The 12,249-nt window shown below is 33.5% G+C and overlaps 1 protein-coding gene across 1 annotated transcript in view; it reads left to right on the top strand.

Annotated features, from left to right (window-relative positions):
- LOC127718035 (low-density lipoprotein receptor-related protein 2-like) overlaps positions 1 to 12,249 on the top strand; it is a 178,434-nt gene that overhangs the window by 83,220 nt on the left and 82,965 nt on the right. The window contains exons 36-41 of the mRNA XM_052223930.1: positions 494 to 616; positions 1,815 to 1,916; positions 4,560 to 4,766; positions 6,502 to 6,637; positions 8,451 to 8,622; positions 11,258 to 11,371. Coding sequence (XP_052079890.1) covers positions 494 to 616; positions 1,815 to 1,916; positions 4,560 to 4,766; positions 6,502 to 6,637; positions 8,451 to 8,622; positions 11,258 to 11,371 — 854 coding nt within the window. The remainder of the gene's footprint in view (positions 1 to 493; positions 617 to 1,814; positions 1,917 to 4,559; positions 4,767 to 6,501; positions 6,638 to 8,450; positions 8,623 to 11,257; positions 11,372 to 12,249) is intronic.

Here is a 12,249-nt window from a genome sequence, read left to right on the forward strand (position 1 = left end):
GATAATTTTGCATAATGGTAATAAACGCGTACTGAAAAAAGACCCATGACTCACATTCAATAATTAAACTTCCCTTCCTACCCTAAAACATACATTTTAATGGAATAGCCCTTAGGAAGAATGATGAGTTTAATTTGATATTTATCTATATCAATGTTTTCAGAAAGAAACTTTTCATGAAATTTTCTTCTTTCTGTTGGAAATATGGTACTCAGATTTATCTTACTTAATTCAGTGAAGGATTTTCAGAGCACTCACATATCAAATTGTTATTTGACCAAGCACATTTGCATATTTGTCAGTCTAAGGAGGGAGAGTATATAATTGTAAGAAAAACTTTACTTTAACAAACATGACAAAAATGTATACAATATCTGGCTGAATATGTATGTTCATCCAAATAATTGTTATAGTAGTGTTTAATAAACCTTTATTGAAAAACATTACTATAACAAATACATTGTAACTTAAAAAGAAATTGTAAACTTTATAGGTCAGAAAAATTCATGTTCCTCCAAATCATGTGGTCAGCTCTGTTTCCCAACATCTGCCAAACAACATCAGTGTGAATGTGGAACGGGATACAGTAAAACAGCAGACACTGCCACATGTTCAGGTAAATACAAAAGATTCATTTATTTTTCAGTTTTTATTAGGGATGTCAACTTGGTGAAGATTTTATTAATCGATTTACTGAGCGATACTCGAGTACTCGCTTGGAAAAACATCTACAAAATAGAAACACAAAATTATACCCACTTTTCGTATTGTGGGTCGTTGTCTTATGGATGAAAACCCTCAACATTATTACTTAGGACTAGATAATAGTTTACATCTTTAATAACCAATCTATGAGATTTGAACATTGGTAATTAAACCACAAAAATCAAGATGTGAAGTGTTGTTTTTTTGGTGACTTTTTTTATTTTGTACATTTTTTGCAAAAATTTAATCATTGTTTAAAATTGAAAAAAAAGTCTGTAATTTTCTGTAAATCAATTTTACTGGAAATATAAATTTATATAAGATCAGCATATAACTTTGGTTATGATATTGATAGTGAAAATGAAAACATCACTTTATATACTGTAAACCAACTTATATTCGCGGATACTATATTTCACGATTAGCCCTTTCTAGCCCATTTCCCGGCGACTTAATTTCGCGATTCTCAAATTTACTTGATGTAATTAAATATGGAAAAATCCAAGTTTTACATATTTGCGACGATTTATATTCGCGTTATTTTTCTACTCGCGAAAATAAATCGCACACGAAAAATTAGTTGGTTTACAGTATTTGATGTGTCATAATTGCTTTTCTGAAATCAATATACCTTCATCAGGAATGCTCAAGGCAGACAATTGTGAAAGCCAAGGATGAATTATAATAGATACTTATTCAATTTTCCAACAGAAGATCATAGTTTAACATCTTTGCACTGATTTATTTATGCATGCATTATTTTTCTGCTTTCAAAAATAAGAGAAAAACAAAGGATATGGGGTATTCATCCATGACACAAAATCAGTTCATTCTCAGCAGAAAACACACAAAAGGCAAAGGAACAGCGATGTTATTGCTGTTCTTGATCTCAAAGTCACAGTGAGGCCTTCAACATGGAGCAAAACCTCACAGCAAGATTAAGACAGCCCCTAGCACTGGTTTGAGTGGAAATCTTTGCAAAATAATTTGGATAGACTTTGTAAGCATTGGATAGTTGGTTTACAGTAATGTATTGAATAAAACGGTAACAGATTTCCACTTATGTAAAGACCTCGAGATAACATAAAGTTAGTTCTTATGTATTGCAGCCAGCACAACATTTGCTGTAGTATCACAGTCAAGCATCATCAGAGGGATAGCTATCAATGCCAGGGACCATGAAGATGCTATGGTACCAATTAGAGGATATGGTATGCTTAAATAGGGACAAAGGGAGATGTGGGGTAAACATCAATGAGACAGCAACCCAAATACAAACCTAACCAAAAGACGTCAAGAGGGCAACATATACAATATGCCAAGCTCTAAATAGTCTTTGAAGTAAAAGAAATCCCCATTTCTCCTCCTTTTGTCAATACAAAGCTGAGGGAGACTAAACATTTTCTCTCCTAGAGTGTGATTGTATGTATGATTAATTTGATATTTAGAAGTCAACCATATCAAGTAAAGTTGTAATAAAAGTCAGAGTTTTGTTTTGGTTAAGAAGTATTGGATATAGAAAATGTCTTATTTATTGCTCTCAATTTGTATGAGAAAATGTGCTCTTTGCATTGCCTTAAAGTTTAATGATATAAAAATAAGAAGATGTGGTATGATTCCCAATGAGACAATTCTCACCAGAGACCAAATTACGTAGGAGTTAGCAACTATAAGTTACTATATGGCCTTCAACAATGAGTAAAACCCATGCACAGCATATCAAGCTATAAAAGGCCTTGAAATGACAAATGTAAAACAATTCAAACTAGAAAACTAACGGCTTGATTTATGTACAAAACAATAAACAAAAAACAAATATGATATACAGCAACAAATGACTACCACTGAATTACAAGCTCCTGTCTGTCACTTGGGTCAGGCACATACAGAATGTGGTGGGGTTAATTATGCTAGCTAGCACTGTACACTTAATGAACCCCCTTTCTAGTATTGATTTGTCATAAAAGGATCAATTGTAAACAAGAATTAGAACTCAATTAACAATGAAATACTGGATTTTTTTTATATAAATACATGTTTATTTAGTCTCCCAAACGAAGTTTGGGAAGACTTATTGTTTTTGCTCAGTTCTTATTATTATTATTATTCTTCTTCCTCTTCCTCTTCCTCTTCCGCCGCTTTTAAATTTGAACTTGTCCGCACCCGTTCTCCAAAACCGCTTGTCAGATTAACTTAGGGTTTCACAATATGTTAGACTAACATGTCTAGTGGTGCAATCAGGGTTTTGTTTGTGCAATGGGGTTTATAAAAGGGTACTTTGAGGGGCAAAAACAAAACAGGGTTTTACTATAGAACCCTATGGGATTTTATTTTTTAAAATTTTAAAATGATTATAAATTGAAAACCGTTTGTGATAGACACAATCTTTTTAATTGAAAATGTTCTAAATGATAAAACCCATTAAATGAAATACAGGGTTAGTCCCCAGGGGTCACCCCCACCCCCTGCCATTTAAGAATGTTCTAATACCTTGTAAGTGGTCAAGATCCCCACCCCTAAACCATATATATTCTGGTTTGCCATGCTAAGATGGTTTGAATGATATACAGGATTAGTCCCCAGGGGTCATCCCGACCCCCTGCCATTTGAAAAAGTTCTAATATCTTGTGAATGGTCGAGATCCCCACCCCTAAACCATATATATTCTGGTTTGTCATGATAAAGCACATGAAATGAAATACAGGGTTAGTCCCCAGGGGTCACCCCCACCCCATGCCATTCAAGAAAGTTCTAATATCTTGTAAGTGGTCAAGATCCCCACCCCTAAACCATATATATTCTTGTTTGTCATGCTAAGATGGTTTGAATGATATACAAAGTTAGTCCCCAGGGGTCCTCCCGACCCCCTGCCATTTGAGAAAGTTCTAATATCTTGTAAATGGTTGAGATCCCCACCCCTAAACCATATATATTCTTGTTTGTCATGATAAAGCAAATCAAATGAAATACAGGGTTAGTCCCCAGGGGTCACCCCCACCCTATGCCATTTAAGAAAGTTCTAATATCTTGTAAGTGGTCAAGATCCCCACCCCTAAACCATATATATTCTTGTTTGTCATGCTAAGATGGTTTGAATGATATACAGGGTTAGTCCCCAGGGGTCATCCCTACCCCCTGCCATTTGAGAAAGTTCTAATATCTTGTAAATGGTCGAGATCCCCACCCCTAAACCAAATATATTCTGGTTTGTCATGCTAAGATGGTTTGAATGATATACAGGGTTAGTCCCCAGGGGTATCCCCACCCCCTGCCATTTGAGAAAGTTCTAATATCTTGTAAATGGTCGAGATCCCCACCCCTAAACCATATATATTCTGGTTTGTCATGCCAAGATGATTTGAATGATATAAAGGGTTAGTCCCCAGGCATCACTAATGCATATAACTTTACTGGACGAAACCAATTTTCACTGGAATTTGCTCAATGTCAGGCGACCATGGGAATTACGAATTATGGGAGCTTCGTTTGGGAGACTTCGTAACAGCATCCTGTTACAATCATTTCTTGTGATTACTTATTTTCCAATCTGATTGTAATATAGGTCCTGTGTCCATTAACTTCCCTTACAAGGATCTGACAACGCTCCGTTTTACTTTCTGTTTTTTGAGATATTTTGGAATCGTCTGGTTTTGTCGTAACTATACAGGCCTTCAAAAATTTGATGTCTGAAATTTCATTGGCGGATGCAATAATTAGCAGAACAGAAAGTAAAGCAGAGCCTTGACAGATCCTTGTCAGATCCTTGTCAGATCCTTGTCAGCTAAGATTAGACGAGGGATCTGTATTTTAATCAGATTGCTTATTTTCTAAATTCTGTGGAATTTCCATTTTAGACCGAGTTGCGTTACATGTAGATGTTCATATTGCTGGAGGACATATTTATTGGTGTGACTACGACAGCACTGGGTTAAAGGGAGGTAACTCTAATGGTGTCCGTAGAATCAAACAAGATGGCACAGGGTATCAAGAAGTCATTCAAGCAGGAATTGGGATTAAACCTGCCGATGGAATACGTGGAATAGCAGTAGATTGGATTGCAGGTAAAATTAAATGCTTTAAAATTATAAATGGCAGTAAAAATATTCAGGTAAAAAGGATGTGATATTTTAATTTGAGCCATTCAAAATGGTCCAAAGTTGAAAATTTTAAACTACAAGAGTGTGTTCGTCTATTAACTGTTTGTCTGTCCCTCGGTTTGTCCAACAAATTTTCATCACTTTTTTCATAAACTAGTAAGCAGAATGACTTCAAATTTGGGAAGGAGCTCGACAGTGATTAGTTGATATATTTTTTTAGACCGTTATGCTCTATTCTGGATATAACATCTATTGTTAACTTCTTCATTAGCACTCTGTCGACTATCAGAAGATTAAAGAATTATTTTTGTTAAATGAATGTTTGTTTGAAATAGAACTGTACTTGGATTAATCTGTCAAGTCTACAAACATATTAAACTATTCTACACTGGGTTTGATTTGAAGATATGATTTACATATTATTATTACAATAACTATCCCGAAAGTCTTTAAATACTTTATTTTCTGAATTTACTCTGTTCAACCAAAAATAAATCATTTATGTACTCTTAAACTCTAATTTTGTTATGATAACCTAATACCAACCATGAAAAGTAAATATGTATGTCTCAAATATTTGACGAAATTATTTCTGTATTCAATAACAACACACACCATTATAGAGACTGTCGGGTGTGCGGTGGCCATCTTTAAAATTTATCATACACATATTATAAAACACAACAAGACAGATGTTGTTAATTGTATGCACCACAAATGGCATCAGATTAAATCAAATAACATAAAATTTACAAAAAAGAAGTGCATTATTAAAATATGAACCTACATATATAATGCACAAACTGTTATACTTAAGGATGTTTGCAACTCTGTTTCAAAATAACAAGGGGGCCTCGTTTGCAGAGTGGTCTAAGTAGTAACTACTGTAATCACTAGCCAGTCAACACTGAGGTTGTGAGTTCGAACCCCGCTCGTGCGGGTGCACTCGACTCCAATCTTAATTGACTAGGATTGTCAGTTTTCCTATTGTAGGTCGGTGGTTTTCTCCAGGCACTTCGGCTTCCTCCGCCAATAAAAACTGGTCGCCACGAAATAGCACAAAAGCGGTGCTTAAAAGTGGCGTTAAAACACCAAAAATCAAAATATAATCAAAATAACAAGCATTTTAAAAGACTGTTATGAATTGATAGTATATAAATAAAGGAAGTAAAAAAGCAGAAAAAATTAAGGGTCCGTGTGCTTGTTTTCGAGATATAAACCATTGGAAATTTGGCGGGAAATGATTCTCTCTAGATTTTTCATATAATTAACATTGGCACCTTTTTTCTTTCAAAAACAATGAAAAAATAACAACAATTTTATAAGATTTTAAAATGTGGCTCTTTAAACTATATGTAATAAAATGATGAAAAGAAAAGTAGAGGTTAGCGGGGAAAATTTTTAATGGCACTATATGGATAAAACAAGAGGATTCCGAATATCTGGCAAAAATTCGAAAACAAGACAAGCGAACATCCTTAAGATTAATCTTCCTATATACAAAATATGCTTTTCTCCAAAGATGGTCTCCGGCTTTGTCGATAATTTTTCTCGTGCACACACCACTTTAAATACTAACGGAACTTCTTACTCTATTGTTATTACAATTACCCTGCTTTCTATACTTGAAAAATTTATACGTCTACGGTTCATAAAATTCATATGCCTACAGTTTATAAATAAATATACATTTTTTAAGGTAATTTGTATTTCACAACTTCCAAGAATTATGATACCTACCTGGAAGTGGCTAAACTGAATGGAAGTCATCGATTGGTTCTAGTCAAGGAGAAAATGTCATCACCTAGAGCTATAGCAGTAAATCCAATAAAAAGGTAATCTTTATTCCTAGAATTCAAGGTTTGAATCCAGTACTGATATTAATAGTTTCATGGGTCAACCATGTGATAGGACTTCTATTTGGTGAAAAAAGTAAGATGGGAAATCTTAAAATTTAAGTTTGTTAAAACTTCATAAATTGGTTTTTGTCGAGCCTGCGACTTTTGTCGCAGAAAGCTTGACATAGGGATAGTGATCCGGCGGCGGCGGCGGCGTTAGCTAACTTCTTAAAAGCTTTATATTTTAGAAGGTGGAAGACCTGGATGCTTCATACTTTGTATATGGATGCCTCATGTTACGAAGTTTCCGTCAGTCACATGTCCAATGTCTTTGACCTCATTTTCATGGTTCAGTGACTACTTGAAAAAAAAGTTAAGATTTTTTGTAATGTTAAATTCTCTCTTATTATAAGTAATAGGATAACTATATTTGGTATGTGCGTACCTTGCAAGGTCTTCATGCCTGTCAGACAGTTTTCACTTGACCTCGACCTCATTTCATGGATCAGTGAACAAGGTTAAGTTTTGGTGGTCAAGTCCATATCTCAGATACTATAAGCAATAGGCCTAGTATATTCGGTGTATGGAAGGACTGTAAGGTGTACATGTCCAACTGGCAGGTGTCATCTGACCTTGACCTCATTTTCATGGTTCAGTGGTTATAGTTAAGTTTTTGTGTTTTGGTCTGTTTTTCTTATACTGTATGCAATAGGTCTAACATATTTGGTGTATGGAATGATTGTAAGGTGTACATGTCTAGCTGGCAGGTGTCATCTGACCTTGACCTCATTTTCATGGTTCAGTGGTTATAGTTTAGTTTTTGTGTTTTGGTCCGTTTTTCTTATACTTTATGCAATAGGTCTTTTATATTTGGTGTATGGAATGATTGTAAGGTGTACATGTCCAACTGGCAGGTGTCATCTGACTTTGACCTCATTTTCATGGTTCAGTGGTTATAGTTTAGTTTTTGAGTTTTGGTCTTTTTTCTTATACTATATGCAATAAGTCAACTATATTTGGTGTATGGAAATATTCTATGATGTACATGTCAGCCTCACAGGTTTTATTTGACCTTGACCTCATTTTCACGGTTCATTTCTCAGTGTTAAGTTTATGTGTTTCAGTCTGTTTTTCTTAAACTATAAGCAATAGGTCAGCTATATTTGTTGTATGGAAGGATTGTAAGCTGTTCATGTCTGCCTGGCATGGTTCATCTGACCTTGACCTCATTTTCACGATTCATTGGTCAATGTTTAGTTTTCATGGTTAAGTCTGTTTCTTAGAAACTATAAGCAATAGGTCAACTATATTTAGTGTATTGAATGATTGTAAGGTGTACATGTATTTCTTGTTTGGTTTATATGACCTTGACTTCATTTTCTTGGATCATGTTAAGTTTATGTAATAGTTGTAGTAAAGCTTTCATTTAGGACTATCAACATAACATCAATGGTTAGTAAAGAGGGCGAGACATTTCAGCGTGTGCACTCTTGTTTAAATAGATTTGTTAAAAAATGTAAAAAAAATTGATATTAAACACTTTTAAAATATGAAAATGAAAATCCACTTTGCAGTGTGGAAAATTTCATATTTTTTTTAAAGTTTGACATGTATATATATTGTTCAATATTTAATTATCAAATTTTTCACTTTTTAGCTGGCAGTCTAAAAAGGAAACCATGCTCAAAATTCTATATTTTTAGAAACAATATGCATTGGCACACTTTATTATTTATTTTGCCGTCCAAGTCATGAAAGCCAATATTATATCCTGTCATTTTCTTCAGAAAGTATGATTTCTAATTTCTAGATATCTGTATTGGGTAGACAGTGGACAATTTCCGAAGATAGAAAGGTCAAGACTAGATGGAACTGACCGTAAAACAATAGTAACCAATGGGATTAGTTATCCAAGGGGGATAACTGTAGACATTGATACACATGATGTATACTGGGTTGACTCGGTTGTCGACACCATACAGGTCAGTCAAAAATGTGCTTCCTCCAGTTCAGGTTAGTCAACAATGTGCTTCATCCAGTTCAGGTTAATAAAAAATCATACCTGCCAACCTCTGAAACCTTCAAAGAGGGAGATCTCCCCCTCAGCTAAGACAGCTGAGGGGGAGATTTTGCGTGAACGACATTTTCAAGTGAAAAATATGATCTGTTTATTTATTCATTTACAAAACACAAATAAGAGTAAATAGATATACTTTATTTCTTCAATCATGGTTATATCCTCTACAAAGGTGTGTTGGTTTGTTTTTTTACTTTTTCGATGTCTTTGACATTTATGTCACTCCAGGCCAGCATTATTCAAAGAAATGTCTGGTTCAAGTGATCATCTTTGATGTTAAGAATGGTTCAATATATGTATGAACAGTCACAATTCAATAACTAAGGGCTATTCCATTAAAAAGAGTGTACCAGGGTTGGACGCCAATTATAAAAAATCCTGTTGGTTGTTGATGTGTTGAAGCGTTTATGGCCAGTGGCCCTTGGTGTTTAGAGAAACTAAGTATTGTTGCTTGTTGGTCTTCTTTGACAGTCAGTTTTCGTGACTGTCGGTTTCATTGTGTTATTTTTCGTTATTTATTATTATATGTTTTTGCAAGGACTTATATAAACGATTGATTTGTCTCCTGCTCTTATCGTGATATTTTGGAAAACATAACTGTTCCCGCGACTTAAGCAGCAGCAGGCGCAACGTTGTATTCTGCCTATGGTACAAGTTCCAGAAGTGCAAGAGTTTCTTCCCTTTAATGACAAGCACATGACGAATGATGTCAAATTATATTGAAAATAATATTCGGAGGTTCAAATTAGCAGTGGTCCGAGGTCCTTGACCTTCCACTATTGCAATCAGACTTTCATTTTGGTTACTAGCTAGGCCTAACGGACCTTCGATTTGAAAGAAAATAAAAATTAACTTTGCCGACCTGTTTAACCATCAGTATGGTCATTTTAAAGCCATATTATCGTATCTGACTGACAAAAACAACATTGAAAAAAATGGATGCCATAAACCGGAAATGAAGACGATTACAATACCGGATCAGATTCCAGGGTCGGATAAGGGTAATTTCGGATTTGCCGATCAAATACAATAAAAAAAAAAATAATTCCAGACAGGTGACAAAATACATCTATGATGATGAAATATGAACACTAGAATTGAAAACCAAAAGATATATGGAAAAGAAAGCAAAAGCATGAAATATTTTATACAGAAACTCAAAATAACCATTGTTAACAAATTTTCATGTCAAAATCCAATGAAATGTGACCGTAATTTTCTTTATCATTAATAAATGTTGATATTACATGTAGATGTTTCTATAGAGTATACATATGTCTACAATTCCAAGAGGTAATTTCTTCTCAATTTTGAAAGGCCAGTAAAAATCTGGAAGTTTCTTACTTTATTTTTACACAGGAACTAATATAATAGTGCAACTAGATATGATACATTTAAACAGCTTTGAATTTGAACTGTTACTTTAATTGTATACTCGGGTATGAATTGAACAATATAAAAAAAGATATACAAATAGCCCTTTATATCATAGTAATAACCAAACATTGTAGCTCCTTGAGTGAGCCTTTTGAAGAATGGACATAAATGCGAGATTAATTATTGTGATTTCAGGAAAAGCTGCATACAGATATATGCATCAGATATCAGAATGGAAGTTCTTATTATTGTGATACTCACACAATCGCATTATATTCGCATTAATAAAAACCTCTCAATAATTTCTGAATTTGCAGTAGTCTATTAGCTTTTGGAGTGTAAAATACAGTTTTCTTCACATGTAAAAAAGTCAAAAATATCAATGACAAACACAAAGAATAAGTTAGAAAAAAGAACACCATGGTCTAAAGGAAAAGTATGAAAATTCAAACAACAGTCCATAAAACACACCATAAAGAAGTAAAAGATTGAGCAGCGCAAACCACACAAAAAATAAAAAAACAGGAAGTGAACTGAGGTGCTCTGGAAAGGTCAGCTGTTCTAGTTCTACTAGTGAAAATAGTTGTGCTTCTCTATAAAAATCTGTTTGTGAACCATCATTGGATTAATATATATGTTAATAGTGATAAATGTGAATGACTAGTACAGAATGGTGTTTAAAATGAGGCTATTTATGAAAACAAAAATTGTGAAAATGAATATAATATAAAAAAATGGAGATGTAGTATGATTGCCAATGAGGCAACTATCCAACTAAAGCTCACCATGATTGTTATAAATATATTGTCAATAAATATTTCAGAGATTAAGGTGGTACCTAACACTACAGGGAGATAACTCTGTAAAAATCAGCTAAACGTTTTAATTCCGTTGTATTGTTAAGGAAATATTAAGCTTCTCAATGATCAAAATTAGTGTTTGTCAAACTGCTATATAACCAGAGAAATTTTTCTGATAAAGTGGTTGGTTCAAATTTTTTGAAATTTTTATATTTTTGACAAAGGGTCAAAGTAAACATTTTGTCAATATTTTAGGAAAATTAAATGAGCCAAATTAATGTTAGTCAAGGTGTTGGGTACCACCTTAAGTGAGGATTTCAACAGCAGCAATAGATTTAAATTTGTTCATTTTTCCATTTTCAGAAAGTATCGTTCAGTGGTGGAAACAGACAATATGTGAGGAAAAATTTACCATCACCTTTCGGAATTTCTGTCTTGAAAAATTACATATACTGGGTGGACAGAAATCTGAAGCAGGTAGGATTAGAATTCTTAAGGAACAAAATATATCAGATTTTAATACTGATTTATTATAGCAAAAAATATAACAGCATACAAGAATTAAAATTGTGAAAATATATAAAAAAAGTATCATGAAATTTTGATATTTATTAAAATGAATGTAATGTAAGGCCAAAAATGGAATTTAAATTTTTTGATGATGCCTACCTACCCGCCTAAAAAGCAACCTACTCGAAAATAATTGATGGCACAAATCACCAACTTTTGTATCCCTCTGCCGTAAGTGTTATCCTTGACTGTCCATCTTTCCATTCATTAGTCGGTCTGTACCATTTTCGTTTGTTTGAAGCTCGAACGGGGGCATTTGTGGCCTCGGACACATTCTTTTATTTTAATAGATGTTTTCCTGCTTTTAACATCATTTATTGTCTAAAACATGTAACTTATATTGTTGGCCAAGAAAAATAATAATAAAATCCTTACCTACCTACTAAACCCTACAAGGCATGAATAGGCAACACAAACAAATAATTCTTAAGGGTGGCATAAAGATATAAACAATCATCAGATTTTTTTCTATAGAAAAACAGAGGATATGGGGTATGGAAAGCCAACGGGGTCAAAATTCTTAATTTGTAAATTGTCAATTTGTAATTTGTAACTGTAATTTCAAAATTCTTAATTCGTAAATTGTCAATTTGTAACTTGTATCTTTGTACTTTCAAAATTCTTAATTTGTAAATTGTCAATTTGTAACTTGTACCTTTGTTATTTCAAAATTCTTAATTCGTAAACTGTCAATTTGTAACTTGTAACTGTGTGATTTCAAAATTCTTTATTGGTAAATTGTCAATCTGTATATTGCTGTTTTGTAACTTATAACATGTCGATTC

The sequence above is a fragment of the Mytilus californianus genome, unplaced genomic scaffold (genome assembly GCF_021869535.1).
Source record: "Mytilus californianus isolate M0D057914Y unplaced genomic scaffold, xbMytCali1.0.p SCAF_10, whole genome shotgun sequence".
NCBI classification, from domain to species: Eukaryota; Metazoa; Mollusca; class Bivalvia; order Mytilida; family Mytilidae; genus Mytilus; species Mytilus californianus.